The sequence below is a fragment of the Crocodylus porosus genome, unplaced genomic scaffold, assembly GCF_001723895.1.
Source record: "Crocodylus porosus isolate Cpor-Errol unplaced genomic scaffold, CroPor_comp1, whole genome shotgun sequence".
Taxonomy (NCBI): domain Eukaryota; kingdom Metazoa; phylum Chordata; order Crocodylia; family Crocodylidae; genus Crocodylus; species Crocodylus porosus.
In genome coordinates, this window is record NW_017728909.1 from 53,135,484 (window position 1) to 53,155,983 (window position 20,500).

The 20,500-nt window shown below is 40.7% G+C and overlaps 1 protein-coding gene across 1 annotated transcript in view; it reads right to left on the minus strand.

Moving 5' to 3' along the window:
• Positions 1-20,500, minus strand: part of SSBP2 (single stranded DNA binding protein 2) — a 222,395-nt gene that overhangs the window by 37,404 nt on the left and 164,491 nt on the right. Inside the window, exons 6-9 of the mRNA XM_019531710.1 lie at positions 11,325-11,384; positions 5,566-5,632; positions 5,282-5,352; positions 2,368-2,435 (exon numbers count right to left, since the gene is read on the minus strand). Coding sequence (XP_019387255.1) covers positions 2,368-2,435; positions 5,282-5,352; positions 5,566-5,632; positions 11,325-11,384 — 266 coding nt within the window. The remainder of the gene's footprint in view (positions 1-2,367; positions 2,436-5,281; positions 5,353-5,565; positions 5,633-11,324; positions 11,385-20,500) is intronic.

Consider the following 20,500-nt stretch of genomic DNA (forward strand, 5'->3'; position numbering starts at 1 on the left):
TGTAGGCATTGACGCCACAGTCACCTAATTTTTTGATGAGAATGGGGTGAGAGACAGTGTTGAAAGCCTTCCTAAAGTCCAGAAAGACTATGTCCACTGTGACACCTGTGTCCAAGGCTTTTGTCACCGTGTTGCAGAATGTAGCCAGGTTGGTCTGACAGGACCTGCCTCTAATGAATGCGTGTTGGTTGCCCCTACTCATAATCTCCCCTGCTGGTCCCTCAGATATGTGCTCATGGATAATTTTCTCAGAGAGCTTTCCCAGGACCAAGGTAAGACAAATGGGTCTAGAGTTTCCTGGGTCCTCCTTCCTTCCTTTTTTGAAAGTGGGGACCACAATGTCCCTTTTCCAATCCTCTGGCACCACACCAGAGCACCACGAGTGCTTGTAAAGCTGTGCCATGAGTCCTGTAATGACCTCTGCCAATTCCCTGAGCACCCTAGGGTGGAGATCATCTGGACCTCCTGATTTGAACACATCCAGTCCCACCAGAAGTTCCCTGACTAGGTCCTCTCTGACCCTAGGCCTGGCGGTGCTTCTCCTGAGTCCGTCTGGAATCCTGGTGGGGTGGATGTCCCTGTCCCTGCTCAGAAAAATGGAGGCAAAGAATTTGTTAAAGAGGTCAGCTTTACTGTCTGATGCGAACACCAGATTTCCAAGCATGTCCTGCAGGGGCTCCATGCTACCCAGTGCCTTCTTCCCTGAGGACTATTTTTGGAATGTATTATTTGTGCTGTATCCATGCTTGATTTCAAGCACTTAGCTATTTTCTTTATATTATTTTATTTTAAAGAAGGGATGTTACATTGAATATATCTCAGGTGGCTTCAAGAACAATATAATATATTTGTAATAGCATAACACCAACTCTAGATTGTATTTGATATTCTTTGCTTCAAGAATTCAAGACCTGCCTGAAGATGAGAAGACCTTAAACAAGGACAGTGTAGATTTTCCATCACTTGAAATCTTAAAATCACGACTGCATGTCTCTAAAAGATATATTCTGGCTTAATGTTTTTCAACCTTTTTAGGTTTGCAACCTTTGATTTGAAATAAAAAACATAACTGACCCCCTTAAAAGTACTATAAAAGAGTAAAAATGCAGTTATGCTAAGATAACAGGTCTACATAATTTATATATGTTTCTTTGTAAACCTCTTGAAAACTCAAACCTGAGACATAAGAAGTAGTAGGAAGCCATGGAAGAAGACTTGCTTTGTTTTAAATTGTAATAACATTTTCAATGTCTTGCATCTCTGACTGTAGGGAAGCCACAATCCATTGTTGTAATAAACTGCTCTAACTCAAGTGGAAATAGGGCTTTGATAAGAAAAATTCTTGCACCTCTGTTATACAGAAAATGATTATAATAGTCCCTTCTGGCTTAAAGTCTTTGAATTTATGCAGGTGTAAGTCTAAGTAATCAATGTGTGGGACACATTAGGTCTTTCCTGGCTTGTCAGCCATAATATCATCTTGAAGAAAGTACAGGACCCATCACAAACACCAAGGATTCCAAGTTTGTGCCTTTACTATGTCGAATCCTTAGCTTTAACTTATTCTACCCCAGAAAAAACTGAAATTGTTTGATATATGAAGTTACTCTGCAGGCTTAGAAAACATGACTTGTCTACAGGGATCAAGAATAAACTTGGTGAACAAAATCTAGAGGCAGTATAAACTGGTGTAATCATTTTACACCATCTTACATCAACGGATAATCTAGCCCAAGAAACCTTTTTATGCCAAACAGTATGCCAAAGTATCTCAGACCTGGTTGTACACTCCATTATACAGGTTTTATCTGGTTATAATGAAGTCACAATAGTGTCTCAACACAAAATAAAGAAAGTTGTAACAGTTCCTTTTTTTAATATTCATCCATTTTTTAAATTTAAAAACAATGGCTTCCTTCTATCCAAACTATGCACTTCCTTACTTTTGCAAATGTCAATCACACCTACACTGTTTTTAACAATGTTCTTGTGTGAGAGAATTCATGGCAAACAGATTTACTGTTCAGTCAGTGAAATAAATATACAATCCTGACTACTGTCAAGATTCTTAATAAATATACAAAAGAATACAGAGAGCTCGTACCAACAAAATAGCCCAATATTTTGACCCTGACTTGTAAAAAAATTATTTGACCACACTTGGATGGAGAAAAGAAGAGACTGTAACAGTTGCTTTGCAGAAGAGTGAGAACATAGCAGTGTTCCCTTGTTTTAACACAGCTGTTAATATGACTCAATTAATGCATATTCTCCCTCATCCTACATCTGTGTAACAGTTATTATCTTTTCTTTAAAAAGGAAATGGTTATTTTTGTAAAGGTTTAAGTAGATTATTATTTTGCTTACATGTTCATTCCAGGCATCCCAGGGCCACCTAAAGCATTCAGTGGGGGTCTCATTGCACCTCCATAGTTCTGCAATGATAACCAAGGGTCAGACTACCACAAAACAAAAAAACAAAACCAAAGAGGAAGGGGGAAAGAAAGGACAGTGGGTTAATGACTTCCCTACACAACTGTTCATTGGATAGGCCAGTGCAATTCATTCTTTCAGGAGCTCCCATTCTTGATTAAAAATACATATATTTCCAATGTAAAATATGTATACCTAATACACTTAAAATACAAGTACTAGCCATACTTGAAATGCCAATTTTTCCATGAAGATATGGAAGTAAATGTCAAAGATTAATGAGAAACAAATTCAATAATTTGCTCAACATTCATACCCACACAGCTCAACCCAAGGCAGAAAAATTGATTTTTCTGGCGTGTCCACAGTATGGAATTCAGGAAACTTTTACAGGAAAATGTTACAATATATTATTTCATTTTTATAATACACAAAATAACTACTAACTTTCTTTTGTAACCAATTTGAGACAACAAACATGAATGTTATTTAGCTAGTAGGATGATGAATGTCATACAAAATATCTATAAAAGTTATCCAAAACCATATCATATAAAACCAAAGAGTGTGCTCAAGTAATATTTAGATTAGGACACAAGAAGGCAAAAGGCTAGAATTGTATTATTTACTTGAAAGACTAAAATAGTTCCTTCTTTACACTTAAAATGTATGTAAATAGGGCAACCTGGCTCACCTCACATTCATTATTCACTCTATCATCTGTGCTAGTTCTGCTTTTTTCTGATCTATTCAGGGAAATGTGGTATAAAGTATTCCTAACGAGAGTGTGTTCCAAGGAGGTGGGACAGGCAATTACTTACCAAAGAGATTTAGACAATTTCAAAGTCATGATTGTTGTCTGTCTTGCAGTTATGTCACCATAAGAGGCACTAGAGATAGTATAACTGGATTACCCAACTTTAGAGTTCTGTATATCATTCAATTCCAGAAATCCTTGTTCTAGGATATCTGAGCATCAGAATCATTTAAACCTGGGAGTAACTGAGTAACTGCTGGCTTACCTGGTTAGTTAGAAATATGGACATGCCCCAAGGGTTTTGCCAGTTTACCTACTCTGATAGAGGTAAACCATCAATACTCTCCAAGTGTAAGATAAGACCTAAGGCAACTTCACACTGTGACAATGCAAGTTCACTTCTAACATGCCCACCTTCTAACATGCCCACCAAGGCATGCAGTCAGTTTTCCCTTCAGGTTCTTAAAACGGATTGCTCACAAGACAAATGAGAAGATGAAATATGAGCATGAATCTGTAGAAGAGACTAATCTGGAAAACTCAGGTAAGTTAATGGTGAATTCTCTATTTCCCCTGCAATTTTTCTCCTATCCAAAGCCCTGATGATTAAATCGTGGAAAGAAGAATCCAACAAGGAATTAATAATGGGGTTTTAAAGAGAATAAAAACTCCTGAGAGAGAAAATCACGCCTGTGAAAACTGATATCAGACTTGCCTGCCATGTGCAGTTACTAATGCTTGCATATAGTGTCTGCTTAACTTCATGTGGCATCCCTTCAAAGCTTAACTTTCCACCCTCAAAAAGGTAAGTTGCAGAAAGGCTTAAGTGCTGCCGAAAAACCAGCGTATGAATTTAAATACATTTTTTGTTGGTTATACATACAGAATCGGTTTCTTCCAGAAAGTCTGAAAACTGGAAAGGCAATCCTGAAAAGGTTTAAAAGGAAGAGCTACCCAGTAATTCAAAACTAAACTCAGATCCCATAGGATAAAACACGTTAGCAGGGTGACTATCTGAAAGAAGGAATCACAGTATACAAAGGTGAAGGTACCCCAAATATCTCTTTAGCATATAAGATGAGGTCAAAATAGGTATAACATACATTGAAACAAACAAATATACAAAAAGAAAGAGAAAAAACACCAAAGTTCTCCAACTTCGGGTTGTTTTCTCTTTCTTTTCGTATATTTGTATACTTGAGTTAGACAGGAAAAGCTAAATAATATGTAATGGACAATCCATTGGACTATTTTGGTATGTATCAGACTAACACTGATTTCTACTTTAGTCATTCTTGTAAGTAGAAGATTTATAATTTTTTACTTAGTTTTTACTTTAATAAAGAGAAAGAACCTGTATATACCTATAACAGCAGAAGGGAGGCTAATACAGATGTGCAGCCTGGCTGCACTTCTTCCAAAAGAGATCTAGAGAAAGTCTGACAATTTGTATATAAAGATTACTAATGGTGTAAAATTAAAATATTTCTGGCATACAAAAAATAATTAGAGTGGGGAATTTGTGGTCCTAAAATTAAAATTTAATTGATTTTAATTAAAATTAAAATACTTCAGAAAAAATAATTTGCTTTGTTTTGTCTTTGCTACACAGATTATGAATACTTTTGCTGTACTGTGGGGTTACATTTCCCTCCAAAAATATGATCAATTAGGCTGGGATTTTCAAAGGAGCCAAAGAGAGGCAGCTGCTTGATCTTTAGGCTCCTTTTCAGATCCTAGTCATATTAGATGGTAATATTCACTAAAAAAAAGATAAACTTAACTTTCCTGAAATGTTGAGAGTTATACAAGCACAAAACAGGTAAGACTTTATATTTCAATTACAGCTGCATAATTTAAGATAAATTAAATAGATCTTTGAAAATAAATTTCCTTATAGCTTCAGACTTTGTCAATTTTCAAACCAGAATTAATTTTTATGGCAGAGAGAAAATCCTTTCAAGAATGGGATTAAAAGGAAAATTGTTGACATATTTAAATTTTAATTCAATACTAGCTATATATGTAATATATAAAGACACACACACACACACACACACACACACACACACACACACACACACACGGTACCTGTGGTCCTAAGGGAACCATTCCTCTTGGAGGAGTCATTCTCTGCATTGGCCCAGCCATGTTTGGATGTCCTGAAAAAAGAAGTATTTCTAACAACTGTGGAGTATTTAGATACTTTCTTAATGATCACTAACACATTGCTACCTCATAGCTTTGAAAGCTGTTATATAACTGCAGTACAATTTATAAGAGGTACAAGTCTTACATCACAGAGTTTTTTTCTAAAAAAACAGAAGGGTGATATTCTATACATACATTTAACACCTAGCATACAGGCACTTCACCTTGTTGCCGTGTTGGGTCCATCCCACTAGGCAATAATGGCTGACTTCCTGGGACACCACCAAGTGCCTATAGATGTAAAAAGCATATTAAGAGGGGATATAACTCATGTTTTAAATACTATTTTGCTTTTTAACATTTTTTCTATTACTCAAGTAACAGGAAGCCTTTAATTCTGCTATAGACATAGAGCCATATCAGATTACACAGACAGACCCCTCCCTGTACATGGATGTATAGGTGGATCCATGATTTTAAAAGGTGTGTGTGCCTGGGGGAGGGATGGGGGTTTTCAGAAGCACCAACCAGCACTACAAAGGTGGCTGCATTCCCTACTCCCAGACTCCCCTCTCACCCCACTGGGATGCAGCAACCATGGACTTCTTTTTAGACCTCAATCAGGTAAGAATCAACTTCTCCCCCCACCCATGCTCTTGGCATCCCATCCTTTCCCTTTCATGTTTAGCAGTAGCTCCCTTACCCTTCCATTCACCCTCTTGCCCTCTCTGGCTGTGGTTGTGTAGGGAGCTGGGCTCAGCCAGGGGCAGCAGCAGTAGCAACCTGGTTCCCCCTTCCTGCTCCTGGGCTGGTAGGGAACACCCATGGGGAGGGGACCTGACAGGGATGAGGAGCCTGGCCACCATTGCTGCTGTCCCCAGCTGAACTCAGCCCCCCATGCAGCCTAGCTGGAAGGTGGGGAGGGGAAGGAGCAGCAGAGGTGTTCTTGCTCCACTCCAACTAGGCTGCCCAGTGAGCTGGGCTCAGCTGGGGACAGCAGAAGTAGTGGCGGCCAGGTTCCATTCTGTGCTCAGTCCCCCTGAGTGTGCAAGGTGCTACATCTCAGGAAGAAAAATCAAAAAGACAAATACAAAATATGTGACACCTGGCTGGATGGCAGCCTTATGGAGAAGAATCTGGGAATCTTGGTAGATCACGGACTCAGCATGAGTCTGCAGTGTAATGCAGGTGCACAAAAGGCAAATGAGGTTTTGGGATGCAATAATTGAAGCATTAGGTGGCAAGATGCAGAAGGTCATAGTGCCTCTTTACTTGCCACTGGCTAAGCCTCATTTAGCATATTGTGCACAGTTTTGGTCTCCACATTTTACAAAGGATGTGGAGAAGTTAGAGAGGGTCCAGAGGTGAGCAATAAAGATAACAAAGGGCTTGGAAGCACATTATATGAGGAGAGGCTGAAGGTGCTAGGCAAGTTCAGCTTGTGGAAAAGATGCTTATGAGGGCACATAGTAGAGACTGATAGCAGTCTTCAAATACTTGAAGGGCTGCAATGGAGAAGAGAAAATTTTTTCCCTTTTGCTGTATGGAGTAGGACACAGAGGTTGGCTTGAAATTGCAGCAAAGTAGGCTTAGCATGGATATCAGGAGTCTTTTACTTGATTTCCTGTAACAGGATATCACTGTTCTTCACTGTTTGAACAATGAGGCAGTGGGAAAGACGGCCAACAAAGGTTGTGAACTTTCCATTGCTGGAGGTGTTCAGTGTTCAAGAACAGATTGGGTAGCCACTAGTTGGGGATGATCTGGACATATCTATGCCTATATATTCTACTATGGGAATTTCCCATGCTTCTAGGCTTTTTCTCATGGGGCTGGGAGGAAATTCCAATCTCCCCCTCGTTGCCTTTGCTGCTACACGTCAGGGTTTTTTTTAAGCCTTTCTCAGAGGCATTGAGTGTTGGCTGCAGCTAAGGTTGGGGATTGATGGGTATGTGCTAGTGCTTCTGCTGGGACTTAAACCTGGAGGTTCCTGGCTAGAGAGTCTTGCTTCTCCACTCAGGATCAGACCAACTTCCATATTTGGAATTCAGGAAGGAATTTTACGCCATGGTCAGATTGGTATGGACTGTGGGGGGGTTTGTCTTCCTCTGTATCAAGAAATGTGGCCCTCTACCTGGGCTGTCTTAAGCATGTATTAACACCCTTTTACAGAAGAAGGACATTGGCTGCCATGTGCCCCCTGCTTTACCTGTAGCAAATGAGACTGTTATATCTTGTATTGTGTCAGGGTTGACTGTAGTTTTAGTAAGAGATTAGATTATGGATTTGTATAGCATGGTCTGGATAGGGATGATCCTGCCTTAGGTAGATGGCTGGAATAGCTGACCTATGGCGGTCTAGCCTTACTTTTCTGTGGTTTTTTGATTCCCTCCCAGTGTGGGAGCTGCCACAGGGAGGGGGAACATACCTGCCACCACTGTTGTTCCTAGCCAAGCTCAGCTCCCCAAACAGCTGCTCCGTGCAACCCTGCATGGACAGGGAGCAGTACTGCCTGGAAGTGGCAGTGCCAGGTAGGTCTCCCTTTCCTTTGCCCAGAGGGAGCACATCTACATGAGAGGTTTACTGTGCTGTAGACTATTAGCTGTGCAGTAAACATCTCTGTGTTTACACATGGTCTCCTATTAGGCTGGAGAAAACTAAAACCCCAAAGCAGTGCACATATAGGACACTGCCCCAGCTGGCTAGGGCACAAAGGAGCTTCAGTGCGGGGACTGCCTGCCAGCTAGCCCTGCACTGAAGCACTCTTGTGCCCTAACCAGCCCCTCTGCCACATATTGAGCTGGGGGGAAGCAGTCCTGGGCTGGCAGGCAGACCCATGGAGCCCTCTGCCTCCGGAATTTACTGCTCTCAAGTTTATTGTTTCATATCAATTGCATGTGTAGTTGTGTCCATGCATAAGTAAAGGGGATGAGGAGAGATTGGAAGTAGAGGGGAAGTGCCACTGAGCATAGAGGGGAGGTACTGACAGTACGGAGACTGAGGTGGGGATTCTTACTTAATTGAGGACTTAAAGTCCCTGTCTGCTGTTCCCATGGTACGGTCTGCCTGCTCTGATGTTTTGCAGTGGGGGGCTGGGAACAGGGGGTGCAACCACTCCTGAAGCACTGGTTGCTACTCCCCCACCCCCTTTGGATGGGCACGTTCTAAGTTCAAAACCTATATTTTAACATAATTCACTTTTTTACTCCATTGGCTTTTGAGCATAATATGTTATCTATTTCTTGATTCAAGGACTAGTTTTTTCTCTGTTCTTCCATGTTTCAGTTTGACATCCTTCTTTACGTGGCTAGAAGGGTGGCTTTGTGATCTTCTCTAAGGATGAGCCATAACTCAGCCAGTGGCATAGTATTCAAAATGCAGGCTCAGATGAAGGGGATATTTTAGCATCTATCTTCCCTTACCATTCACAGGCATTAACTCAAAGATAAGTTCATTATCCATCTACACAGGAAACAAGGGTTTCTAAGCTTAGTCCCAAATCTTGCCCTTAAGCATGAAGATATAATGCGTTGTTACTTCACCACTGGCCTGAACTTAGCATATTATTTTTAAATCTCCAAGTTATTATCTGTCCTTTGAGTTTGTTTTAAGAGAATAAGGTTTAACATTTATTTCTCTAGCTTTTTACAATAATACCTGCAGTACAGTTATCCTTCAACAAGCTTAATTGTAACTGGAATTTTGTGGCTTGATGTTCTTTCAAAAGCCCAAAAATCACTTAGTCATAAAAAAATGTCATCTGGGGTAAGTTTGGAATGATGAAATGGATTGGTTCAGGTAATACTTCCATTGTTTAATAAAAGAACTAATCCTTTTAGGTTGACTGGAAAGTAATGTCATAGAATAGAAATGTTTATTATTCAGCATGATGTGTCAATACGTTTATATATGGATGCAGGTAGTCTAAAGGAGAGGTTTAATTGCCCAAGAGTCAGGAAACTCAGAATTAAGCTTTTCTCTTTTCCCTTTTGACTAAACATTTTGACTACAGGATATTTCATTATATAATTCATGGAACAGAGAATGTGCTCTTGCACTGTTTCAGTCAATGAGAACATTGTTATTTACTTTAGTGGATATGTAGAAAAAAGTTATACTGATATGCAGAAAAAAAGTGATATTCTGCACACAGAAACACAGAATGAATCACAGAAATGTCAAATTCTAGTGAAACTGGATCTAGTCATCCCTGCCAGAGATGATAGGTAGCAAATACGGAATGAGAAGGAAAGTCCCAATGCACGTTATCCAGTCTGAAGAGTTGATTCGTGAACTATCTGGAATGTGTATGAGTTTATAAAGGAGTGCAGCTCCTCTCCAGTATATCTTATTATATTACTGTTGAAAAATACGTTGCATTTCCCTGTATAAGTAAGTAAATATAATACCCTAATGCAATGCATGTGCTCAGGGGGCAGAGTTATAACTACTATGGGAATTTTAACTCTGATTTTACTGACTTTTGTATAATGAAAATTTCAACCTTAAAGTTGTATTACAATAGTTTATTACTTCCATGAGCTGTCAATATATACAGTAACTTACTGAAGGAGAAAGGGAAGCAGTGTTGCCAAAAGCAGTAAATTATGAAAGCAGCATAACATAAATGAATGGCAAGGACAGTAATTCACTGCTATTATGTTATTGCTTGAAACTGAAAATAATGTAAAATGTGCAGACAAAAATAGCTTCCAAAACTAAAACTACAGGGTGGCAATAGTTTTTATAGCATTCACAGCATACAGCTTTTATCTGCCAGTATTTACACATTTAAAAATGCAGAAAGTAAAAAAAGACTAAGTGAAAGTCAGATATTGGCATATTATTGAATAATGTATTACTGAAAGGTACCACAAGCAGAAACATATTTTGTCCTCAATTACAGAATACTTAAAACAAATGTTTTACTAAAGCAGCAATACCAACTTTTATAGTACACTGTCCCTTCCATGCAAGAATGTGAGAGTAATTGATAGGGGTCTGCGAAGCTTCAGTCCCTGATTCGATTCAGCAGAGATTTGGCCCAACTTGGTGGCTGAATCTCTGAACCTGAATCGAATCAGATCCTTTAATTGCTCCAAAATGAATTGGAACCTCCAAGTCAATTTGGAGAGCTTTGGAAAGATTTGGACATAGACATAGCTTTAAATGTTTTTTCTATATACCTCCAGGTAACAGGAGGCTCATGACTGCTGAGTTGCTGGGGCAGATGGTGGTGGGGGGCAGCACGCTCGGCAGCAGACCCAGAAGTGGACCAGAAGCCCTGCCAGTCCTCTTCCAGGTCCACCAGGGAGTGCACTGGGGGACCCCCCAGGCTCCCCTGGCTTGATGACTTGTGCCTCCTGGGTCTGGAGGGGCACCTGGGGTCCCCCTGTGGCCAAATGCTAAGCCAGGGGAGCATTGGGGGTGGCCCCCAGCGTGCTCCTCAACTGACCCAGAAGTACACCAGAACTACTTCTGGTCCATTTCTGGGTGTCCTGCCAAGCATGCAGAGGGAGGGGCCCCTATGCTCCTATGGGATGCTCCATCTGCCCCAGCATTGTAGCCTTCATGAGCCACATGTGGTACCTCGGGGTATGTAGAAAAAACATTTAAAGCTGTGTCTTTGTCTGAATCACTGTTTCACTGAATCAGCTTTGAAACTTCGGATTCAGATTCGGTTGAATTAAATCAGGGACAGTGATTTAAATCAACAAATTTAATCACTGTCCCTGATTCAGACCAAATCCAAATTGAATATGGCCTGCTTTGCACACCCCTAGTACTTAATAAGCTTTAAGTAAATGTCATGCTGTCTCTATGAAATAACACCAACATACCCATTTGACAGCTGGGCAGAATAAAGCAGGCAAAGGTTAGTCCTAAGTCATGTAAGTTAGTAGAAAATATAAAATTCCCCAATCTAACCACTGCACCATATATCTGGAATACAAATAATATGTCCTTGATATAAGGCTCTTACCTGATTGGGTATTCTTAAAGGTGGCCTTGGACCTCCAGGGTATCGAGGGGACATAAAAGGCTATAAAAAAAGGGAAAAAAACTGAAAAGCTCAATTTAATTTCTATTTGATCAATTCATGACATATATGGTCTGTATGAAGATCAACTCTCAAGAGTCCACCTTACAGATTTTAACAACTTGTAGAAGATTATTCTGAAGGACGTAGCAAAACTATATCTATTTTAACTCTTTTTATGAAGATTAATCCCAAGAAGTATTTATAAACATTTTGATGCAGCTATTGTGCAAGCAGGATATGAAGAACTCTACAATATACATGAATACAATATAAATGAATGAACCATTAAGACAATATAATCAAAAGTAAGCCCTTCAGGTGGGATAAGATGGAAAGTTAAAGAATGTGTGAAATGTATAAAGAAAAAGGTCCTGAAAGAGGTGGACATCAATAAGAGCAGAATAATGCAATACCTCAAATAGTTTATTTTTGCTTTTTTAATATGACAAAATGCATATAGTATAAAAATGCTATATATATAAAAATTATATATCATTCCCATCACAAGAAGTCTGGACACCCTTGCCAACACCATAATGCAAGGTGCTCTGGAGGGAAAGAGAAAATGAAGTAGACCCAAGAAGAGCTGGGGAACCAATATCAAGGACTGGATGGGACTTCAACTGAGAGTGCAAAAAGGTAACCAAACAGGGTGGAGTACAAGAGGTTTGTTATAGCATCTAAGGTGCCCCGCTAGTTGTAGCGGCGTTGGGACTAACTTGACTATGTAGCATCATAAGGTTTCGCTTTTGTATTTGATTGTGTAAGTATTCATAAGTATGGAGACTTATTTGAGGATTTCCTAAACCTTAACCCCCTTCTCCTGACATCAAATTGATTGCAACCCTTCAGCTCCACACATTCAACCCCATCTAAGACACCCTTGCTCTCCCACAGTTTCAGCTTCCAGCTGACCTCAGCTGCCAGCAGCCAACAGAGGAGAAAGGCAGGCTTTCAGACAGCCAAGGAAGAAATCAGTAATCAATAAGTCAAAAGTCAGCTTTTTAAACTGGATCCAGCTACAAATGGGGATCCAAATCTAATATCAAAATTCAGATCTGCCATTCCTAGTGGTTACATCTCCAAGCACAAAGTAGCTGAAAACTTCATCAGCTATAACTTTCAAGTTGTCTCAAAATATAACTGCATGATGAATACAACGAATTATTACAAGACAGAAAGCAGGAATCATAATGGTGAAATCTAGATAAAAAAAGGAAGAGGAGAAAATGTTAAAGTAGTCACTTGATAAAAGATTAAGAACCAAATACACCCTTCAAATTGTGAACATCTGGACAAGAAGAAAATTGATTTCTTTAAGTCAGAACAAAATACTTCCTAGTACTTCCTAGGCTTTCATTCATGGCTTTTTACCCCAAATAGTAACATCACTAAATAATGAAGCACTGAGAAATAAAAATACTGTTCACTGGGATCATGTGAAAACACAACTGCCTGGCACGGGCAATCCTTGACTTACAATGTTTCGAGTTACAACGTTTCACACTTACAACGTTTATAAATTGACACCCTGTTTCTACTTTATGACATCAGTTTCAACTTTACAACACTTGATCCGATGTGATGCCACACCAGTGAACAAGTTTGCTGCGTCGTTCACCTCCCTGGAGAACATCTGTTGAAACTTCCTTGGACACTTTCTTTAAGAAAGCAGCCAAGACTCCAGAAAAATCTGCAGTCAAGACTCCTGAGAAGACTCCAGCTAAGAGCCCTTCAAAAAGTCCAGCAAAGTCATCTCAAAGATATCCTTCCAAATCAATATGATTGCTATTTACAATATAAATACACCAATGCAGCTATATTACTCATCTATAATTGATTGAGTACAAAATTCTGGGGTATTTTTGGTGAAAGTAGGGCATTGGACCTTGGTTCAGGAACAATCCTCCCTTTATAACATTGCTTCTTGTAAGAAAATTGGTTCCAAGTTACAACATTTTCAGGAACCAATTGTGTTGTAAGTCTGAGGACTGCCTGTATTAATCTAATGGCACCACAGGTCAACCCATACCATTGTCTCACCCAGGAACAACAGGGAAAACTGAAGAGATGACAGAAGAGACATCTGTGAAACATCTCAAGACAGACCTCTTAACAGATGAGCAAATAGAAAGAAAAAACCCCAAAACTACTTTTCCTAACAAAGCTAAGGGCCACAGGCACTTCATGAATACCCCAGAGCTAACAACATTAAAGGCTTCTAACAGAGGAAAAATAAACAAGATTCTTGGATTTGCCAACTGCGTTGTCATCAAGCAAGAGCCTCAAATGTATTTATATGGTGGTCTCTCTCAGAAAAGGACAAGAATGGTTAATAGGAAATAGGAAGTAAAAATTGTGATTATTTAATGGGCCAGATATAAAGCAGACCAGTAAATTCAGTAAATATTTTTAATTTTTTAAGACTGATGAAAGTGCTGTACTTCTGAATTTTATGAGCAGACTCTGAAGAAATACATTTTAATGTAAGAAAATTGTTTGCAAAATATCTACTGTTTTCATACACACATTCTGAAGAGAATGGAAACCCATATATTATCTTTGATACTAAATGTACTCATAATGCTTCACAATGGGTTCTCCATTTCATTATGTCATTCAGACATATTTAAAATTAATTTAAATAATTTTACATAGTCTTTTGTATAGTACTTAAATTTAATAAAGTGTTGCCTTTCTCCCTAGGGTCCAATTGCTGCAAAATGAAAGAACATAAGATCCTGGAACAAAAAGGTGTTTTCCCTTTTCATCCTTCTGAGAAAGGACTATACACTATTTTACTTTTCAAAACAGTGCTGATATGGGGGGCAGGCTTTATTTAAAAATGTATTTTTCATCTTGATCTGAACATTATCAGTCTTGGGCTCACTCTGATCTATTCATAGCTATGGTTCATTCAGTCAGCATGCTGCTTTCAGTGCCTGATTGTGAAAAACTTTATTCAGTTATACTATCTTTGTGGAGCATGTCCATGGATGGATCTAAGATTTTGACAAAGAGGGGTGCAAATGGTGTGCTGCTGCATCATCACATATAACACAACATATTTTTCTCCTGCTAAAAAGAAATTAGAAGCTTTACTAATATGGTAGGGACCTAGGGCTATATTACTGCATTTAAGATTGAAGTAAAAATAAATATAACTTTATAGGAATGTTCATTAATTTACTATACGTACTTTGGTATATTCTGTATTAAAAACACTACAAATTAAGCAAAAATATTCAAAAGATGTTTCTTTAGTCTTGTAATCATTAGAATTAAATCACTTTCAGATTCATAAAACAAAATCAAGCCTTCTTCAGCATCTTAACAGTGCATCCAATGCTTCACTGAAAGTTATTTCCACAACTGAGTTAATGTTCACCTCACTTAATGTTTCCACATTTGAGTTAATGTTTTTAGCTAGGGTTAAAAACAGTCTACAGTGCTATGAAATAAGAGCTATATTACCAGGGACGGCTAAATTCATAAATGAAACATTAAGAACATTAAAAAAAGGAAAGAGGGTCATTAACACCTGCAGAATGACTATTTTAGAAGGAATCAGGCAGATTATAATGAGCCAAGAAGACTCCCTTACTGCTGTCTGAACAGAAATGCTGCTGCTTCTGGGCAGTTTGTTTTAAACTTTAGGTGGACCAAGAATCAAAGGGGACTACAACTGCAGACCTCCAGAAATAGCCCCTAAACTTAGCTATTTTCCTGGAATTTCTTCTGGAAATAGCTAGATTCCAGGTCTATTTATGAAGGACCAAGTTTAAACTGGTTAACAAAGAGGACCTGGGCAGAATTCAGACACCAGAGTTCCAAAAAACTATTCAGAAAAACTGTATTTGGCAGCAAAATTGAGTAGGTCCCTACATCTTAAACTGCAAAGTCCCTGGACACCTGTGCTTAGGCATCTGATCATGTGTAAAGCAATCCAGTTTGGATACTAGGCACCTAACTCCCATTTAAATTCTACTGTGTTCCAGAATGGAAATGGAGCAACACCTAAACTCTAAGTCCCTGAAGAAGCCAATCTATTAGGTGTCTTTGGTGCACACCAAACTCACACATGCAACACTAAGTTAGCTGAGTACAAAGAACAGCAACATAATGTCTCTCACTGAAAAACTTGCTGGCCTTGGGACCCAACCTTCTTCATAAGATTCTGGGGAAGGCACTATCCTGGTAAGTGGGAGATGTGGGTTCTAAGTCCTGCGGCTGAGAAAGACCTAGAACCCAATTTTCCTACTTCCTGGCTAAGTGCTCTAGGCTATTATGAAAAATACTAGCAACTTGACCATTAAAAAGGGGATGGTGGCCGGGACAGAGTCCAGTGTTCAGTCCTATGCCCCCATTCCCCCCCATGCTAGTCTGGCCCCACTTCCTTCAGGCCTGACTCTGTCCCCCTTGGCAGTTTGTGTTCAGGCCCAGGGCTGCTCCTCCTCCTTCCCCCCCTCCGCTGGAGACCCAATCCCATTGCCTTCTGCCCCCACCATGGTGGCCCTGCCCCTGCTTTGGGGCCTGGTCCACTCCCCACAACCTTGCCACTTTGGCTATTCCCTCCCTGTCTCTCCCCTGTGGCTGCTTTGGGTCTCGGCCCACTTTCCCTCACAGCCACCACTGTGCTCATGACACCGCCACCCCACACCTGCAGGCTCAGCGATGGCCACAGGCCCAGGCCCAGTGGTGGCTGTGGGCCCAGCAGTGGTGGTGGGTGCAGACCCAGTGGCGGTGGGCCCAGGCCTGGGCCTAGTGGTGGGCGCAGGCCCTGTGGCAGGCATGGGCATGGGCCTGGCGGGGTGGCTGTGGGTGGTGGTGCAACTGCAGGCTTGGGGGGTGGCTTTGGGGTGGTGGATTTGGCTAGTGGTAACCGCCCCTTCCCCTCCCCCCTGCCTTCCGTCCCTGCTGGCTCTTGTTGCGGGGCGAGGGGGTGCTCCAGCCCCTGGCTCCAGCCCCTCTGTTATGGCTGGGCTCTGATCCCTGCCATCTCCCTCTTCCTCCAGGAGTGTGTGGGGGGGCCAGGCCCACTCCACCTCCGGCCCCTCAGTCCCCACTGTTACAGCAGCGCTCCATCGTCTGTCCTGTCCATCTAGAGCACTCTGATTGGCTGCCAAGAGATGAATAAAGTGTTATGTTGAGACAGACAGACAGACAAAGGTTTTTATATTAGAATAGGCAACACCACCACCAGTCATTTAAGTGCCTCTCAGAACAAGTACTAGGCCAGTGGTTCTTAACCAGGGACCACAAGACTCCTTCAATTGGGAAAGGCTGTAGCATAAGCACACATTCCTTTCTGCATTACAGTTCTTGGATAACCCTAAAACAGGCAGGAATCCCTGGTCTTGCCACATCCCTTTCTGGTCTGACCCTGCACGTCTTCTAAAATACAGATGGACAGGGCAGGTGGAACTGTCCTATGTGCCTCTGTTTCCAGGAAAAGTGTGAGGTTCTGGACAGGGAATGTTACTGACCCCATGTGTACCTGTGCTGGCTTGCTCTGAGCTCAGTGTTGGATGGATCAACCAGATAGCATAGCTCCCTGGAGTACTGCACCAGCTTCATTGGGCGGTGGAGGCATACAAGTTCTCAGGTTCAGCAGCTCAGGCCCCCACATTTTTCTTCCCTTACCCCTCCCCTTCCACCACAAAATACTTATCAGTCTGACACTGCTCTTCAAGCTGCCAGGCTGCGTATCAGAAATTGGATTGCTATTGGCTGATATGCCTCCTTAAAAATCGGCTATTGGTATCAGCCCAAAAATTCTTTATTTGTGCATCCCTAGCAGAGAGTGCCACTAAAGGCAAAGTGGTGCCTTAAGAAGTTAGAGAACCACTGCACTAGGCACTCTGAATCTTGAGTAAATTGAGGTATATAATGTGCAACCATAATTCAGATGCCTAAGCTCCACAAGGGCAGAAATATAAACACAGCCAGGAGGCCTACAGACATTTAGGCAGCCTGTTGGGGAGGTGCTCTAAATCATGGTGCTTTACACAAAGCACCATGAGTTACAGTGCCTCTGAACCCAACAGACATTTGCCTGTTGGGTCAGGAGTGAAGGGGAGAGGGGGGAGGGGGGAGGCTTGAGTCTGCCTGCACTATGACCATCCTTTTTGGAGAACTGATGGCAGGCTTTTGCTGAAGCCCAGGAACAACAGCTGCAGAAATACAGACCAATGGTTGACGCCCTGAAGTTGAAGGGATATGATATGGCAGTGCAGGTGCTGATCATTGGGGCACATGGAGCATGGGAACCAACCAATGGGAATATTTTGCGAACTTGCAGAGTATCCTACTGTTACACAAAACTGATGTGATGTCTCAAGGTATCCAATATTATCCAATGGTTAAGGGACATGTATGTCAAGCATGGGCCATTGCTGATATGAAGATAATGGACTGAGACCCCTCATTGAAAGTGAGGGTGAGGTGTCAGAGCTCCTTTCCCCATTCGCCCCATGCCATAGACCTATAAAAGCTTTAAATGTTTTCCACCTTTGAATATTCTCTACCTTACCCATTGTAAACCACACACTAAAAACATTATTTACGAATATCTTACCACCTTACACACAACTCTGTATCAATGCAGTTACCATGCAAAGGGTCTTCCTATCATAGCATGGCATTGGAGCTTCTTAACCCCTTTGCCCCAGGCTAGCATAAGCTGCAAGACTCACTGCATGTTTTAGATCACATCAACATGTACCACCTATATATATAGGTTTTATATATAAAAAACTACCACGTGCAGGGTCCTATATTTTCTTCCAACTTACAAAATCATGTAAATAACCATCATTTTTAACATTTTCTGAAATGACAATTTTGGATGCTTCTCTGAAATGATACAGCTAATTGTTTAATTTGTCTCTGCAAATCTGATGATTTTGTATGCAAAGTAGGCATAAAGGCTGACTGTAATTTGACAGCCTATATCAATATTCTTAATGATCAGACAGTTTGCTACACAGAATGAATCTGCTGGCCTTGGTTGGTTTCCTGTGGCTGTGTTTTAAAGGAAGCTTTATATACTGTAAATTACTACATATCTCCTTCCAGTATACGGATGGAAATATTTAATCTGTCTTCTATTCTTTAAAAAGTTTAATATAAACTGGGATAGAAAGGATTAAGAAGTATGCTAAATTTCAAACACCTATCTAATTCTTGATGTTCTTTGGACAGAAATACGTAGATCTTGCACATATACCATATATATCTGCCAAGATCTAACCTCAGCATGACAGAATTAATCTATTGGGAAAGATTATATAGTTGATATAATAGTATTTATTACCAAAAAATTAGCACTGCAGTATTATAGACACTTGTCAGGTATTTATGTTCAATTACTGTTCATTGGGAGATTTGAAATCCTTTTAGAGCACTATCTCATTCTTTAAAGTGAGCACAAAGGTTTAGCACCAAGGAAAAAATCAGCTTTTTAATTTTGATGTTATTAAAAAATTAAAAATAAAAATCTATTATTTAACTGAAAATACAGAATCTTTAATGTGAAAGATTAGAAACATTACATAATCTCAAAAATACTGATCTTCTCATGTTGCTATCATTATTAACACTGACACAAGGGGCTTTATTTTCCCTTTGATATTAACATGAAACTCTTTTACCAGCACTAGGAATTGTATATCTGATGGTTTGGAAGTCAGAAAAGAATTCTGACACCTCATTAACTTCCAAGGAAGAACAACTTAGGAAAGAAAGTACATACTGTTGCGCCTGGTGTTTTAGTAGGTCTTTTTCAGTTAAAATAGCTCTGCTACCTACCTGGCATTGAATACTAGTCTTGCTTTGGACTTAGAACTGTTGAAACCTAAGAAGACTTGTAGAGACCTGGACTCAAAACTTGTAGAAGAAGTGATATCTTTTATTAGACCAACTGGATATTTGCAAACAAATTATTTTATTTGCAAGCTTTTGGGCACACTCACCCTTCATCAGGCATCAGAGAAAGCAGAGATTGTAAAAGTTCTCCAAGGTAAAAATGAAAATTCATATTTCACAGGAGAGGTGAAGGTGTGGTAAAGTCTCCTGTTTGGAATAGTGCATTTTGTCCACGTTAGGCACAGAAAAGGGTTGAAAAAGTCTTTTAACCTTATAGAGAACTAGATACCTTGGCTAGGTACAGACAATCAAAAAGCCCAAGGCTGAATCAATTCAGCCTTTACAGGTTAGTTTAAGCCATGCCTGGCAGCAGAGTCTAATCTTCAAAACAGATTCAGCCGAAATAAAACAGGACAGTGATCCGAAACACAGAAAGGAATCACTGTCCTCTGAAATGGCTGAATCTGAAACCAAATTGAAACACAACTGTTTTGCACAACCTTAGTGTTTAATCCCTCCTCCCTGGCCCTGCAGCTGGGCTTTGCCTGGGGAGGCAGTCCTCCCCCATCCCCAGATACACTAGGTTGTATCTCCAGCCAGGCTTGCTCCCCTACCCTGTCTTGTCAGCCAGCTGTATCTGCACCAGCAAGGGAGCAGAAGGGTGGAGCCAGTTCTCCTCTTTGGAGCAGACAGCACAGCCCAACCCAGGGCTGAAAAGCATGCTGGGATACTGGGGGACTCTGATTTAACTTGAATCAGGAAGGGGTCTGGGACAGAAGTTTCATAAACTGGTTTGACCCAAATCAGTAAGTCTGATATTACATTCAACCAGGTTTATCTTACACCCGTTTCAGCAATGTTTAAACTAGCCCATCACATTCCATTGTGATACATAATGGATGATCTAGTCTGGACTTTTTTCATTACAGGAAGAAGCCAGTTTTCTCCATGAATCATCACTGGTTGTGAATCACTGATCATGAATCATTCTTTTTGGGCACCTCTCAACTGCACTGTAGCAAATGTTATCTACAATAGGTAGATAGAGGGAGAGGAGGATCTACGCGGTGAACCAAAGACTGCGGCACTGGTTTTAACAGGAAGGCTTTGGCTTCCATGACTACAGCCTGCTCTTTGGAGAGAGAGGCAGCGAGCTGCTGGGAAGAGATGGCCTCCACTTCTCTCCCCTGGGGAGGAGGCTCTTCTCAGCCAGTCTGGCTGACCTGCTTCACCGGGCTTTAAACTAAGCC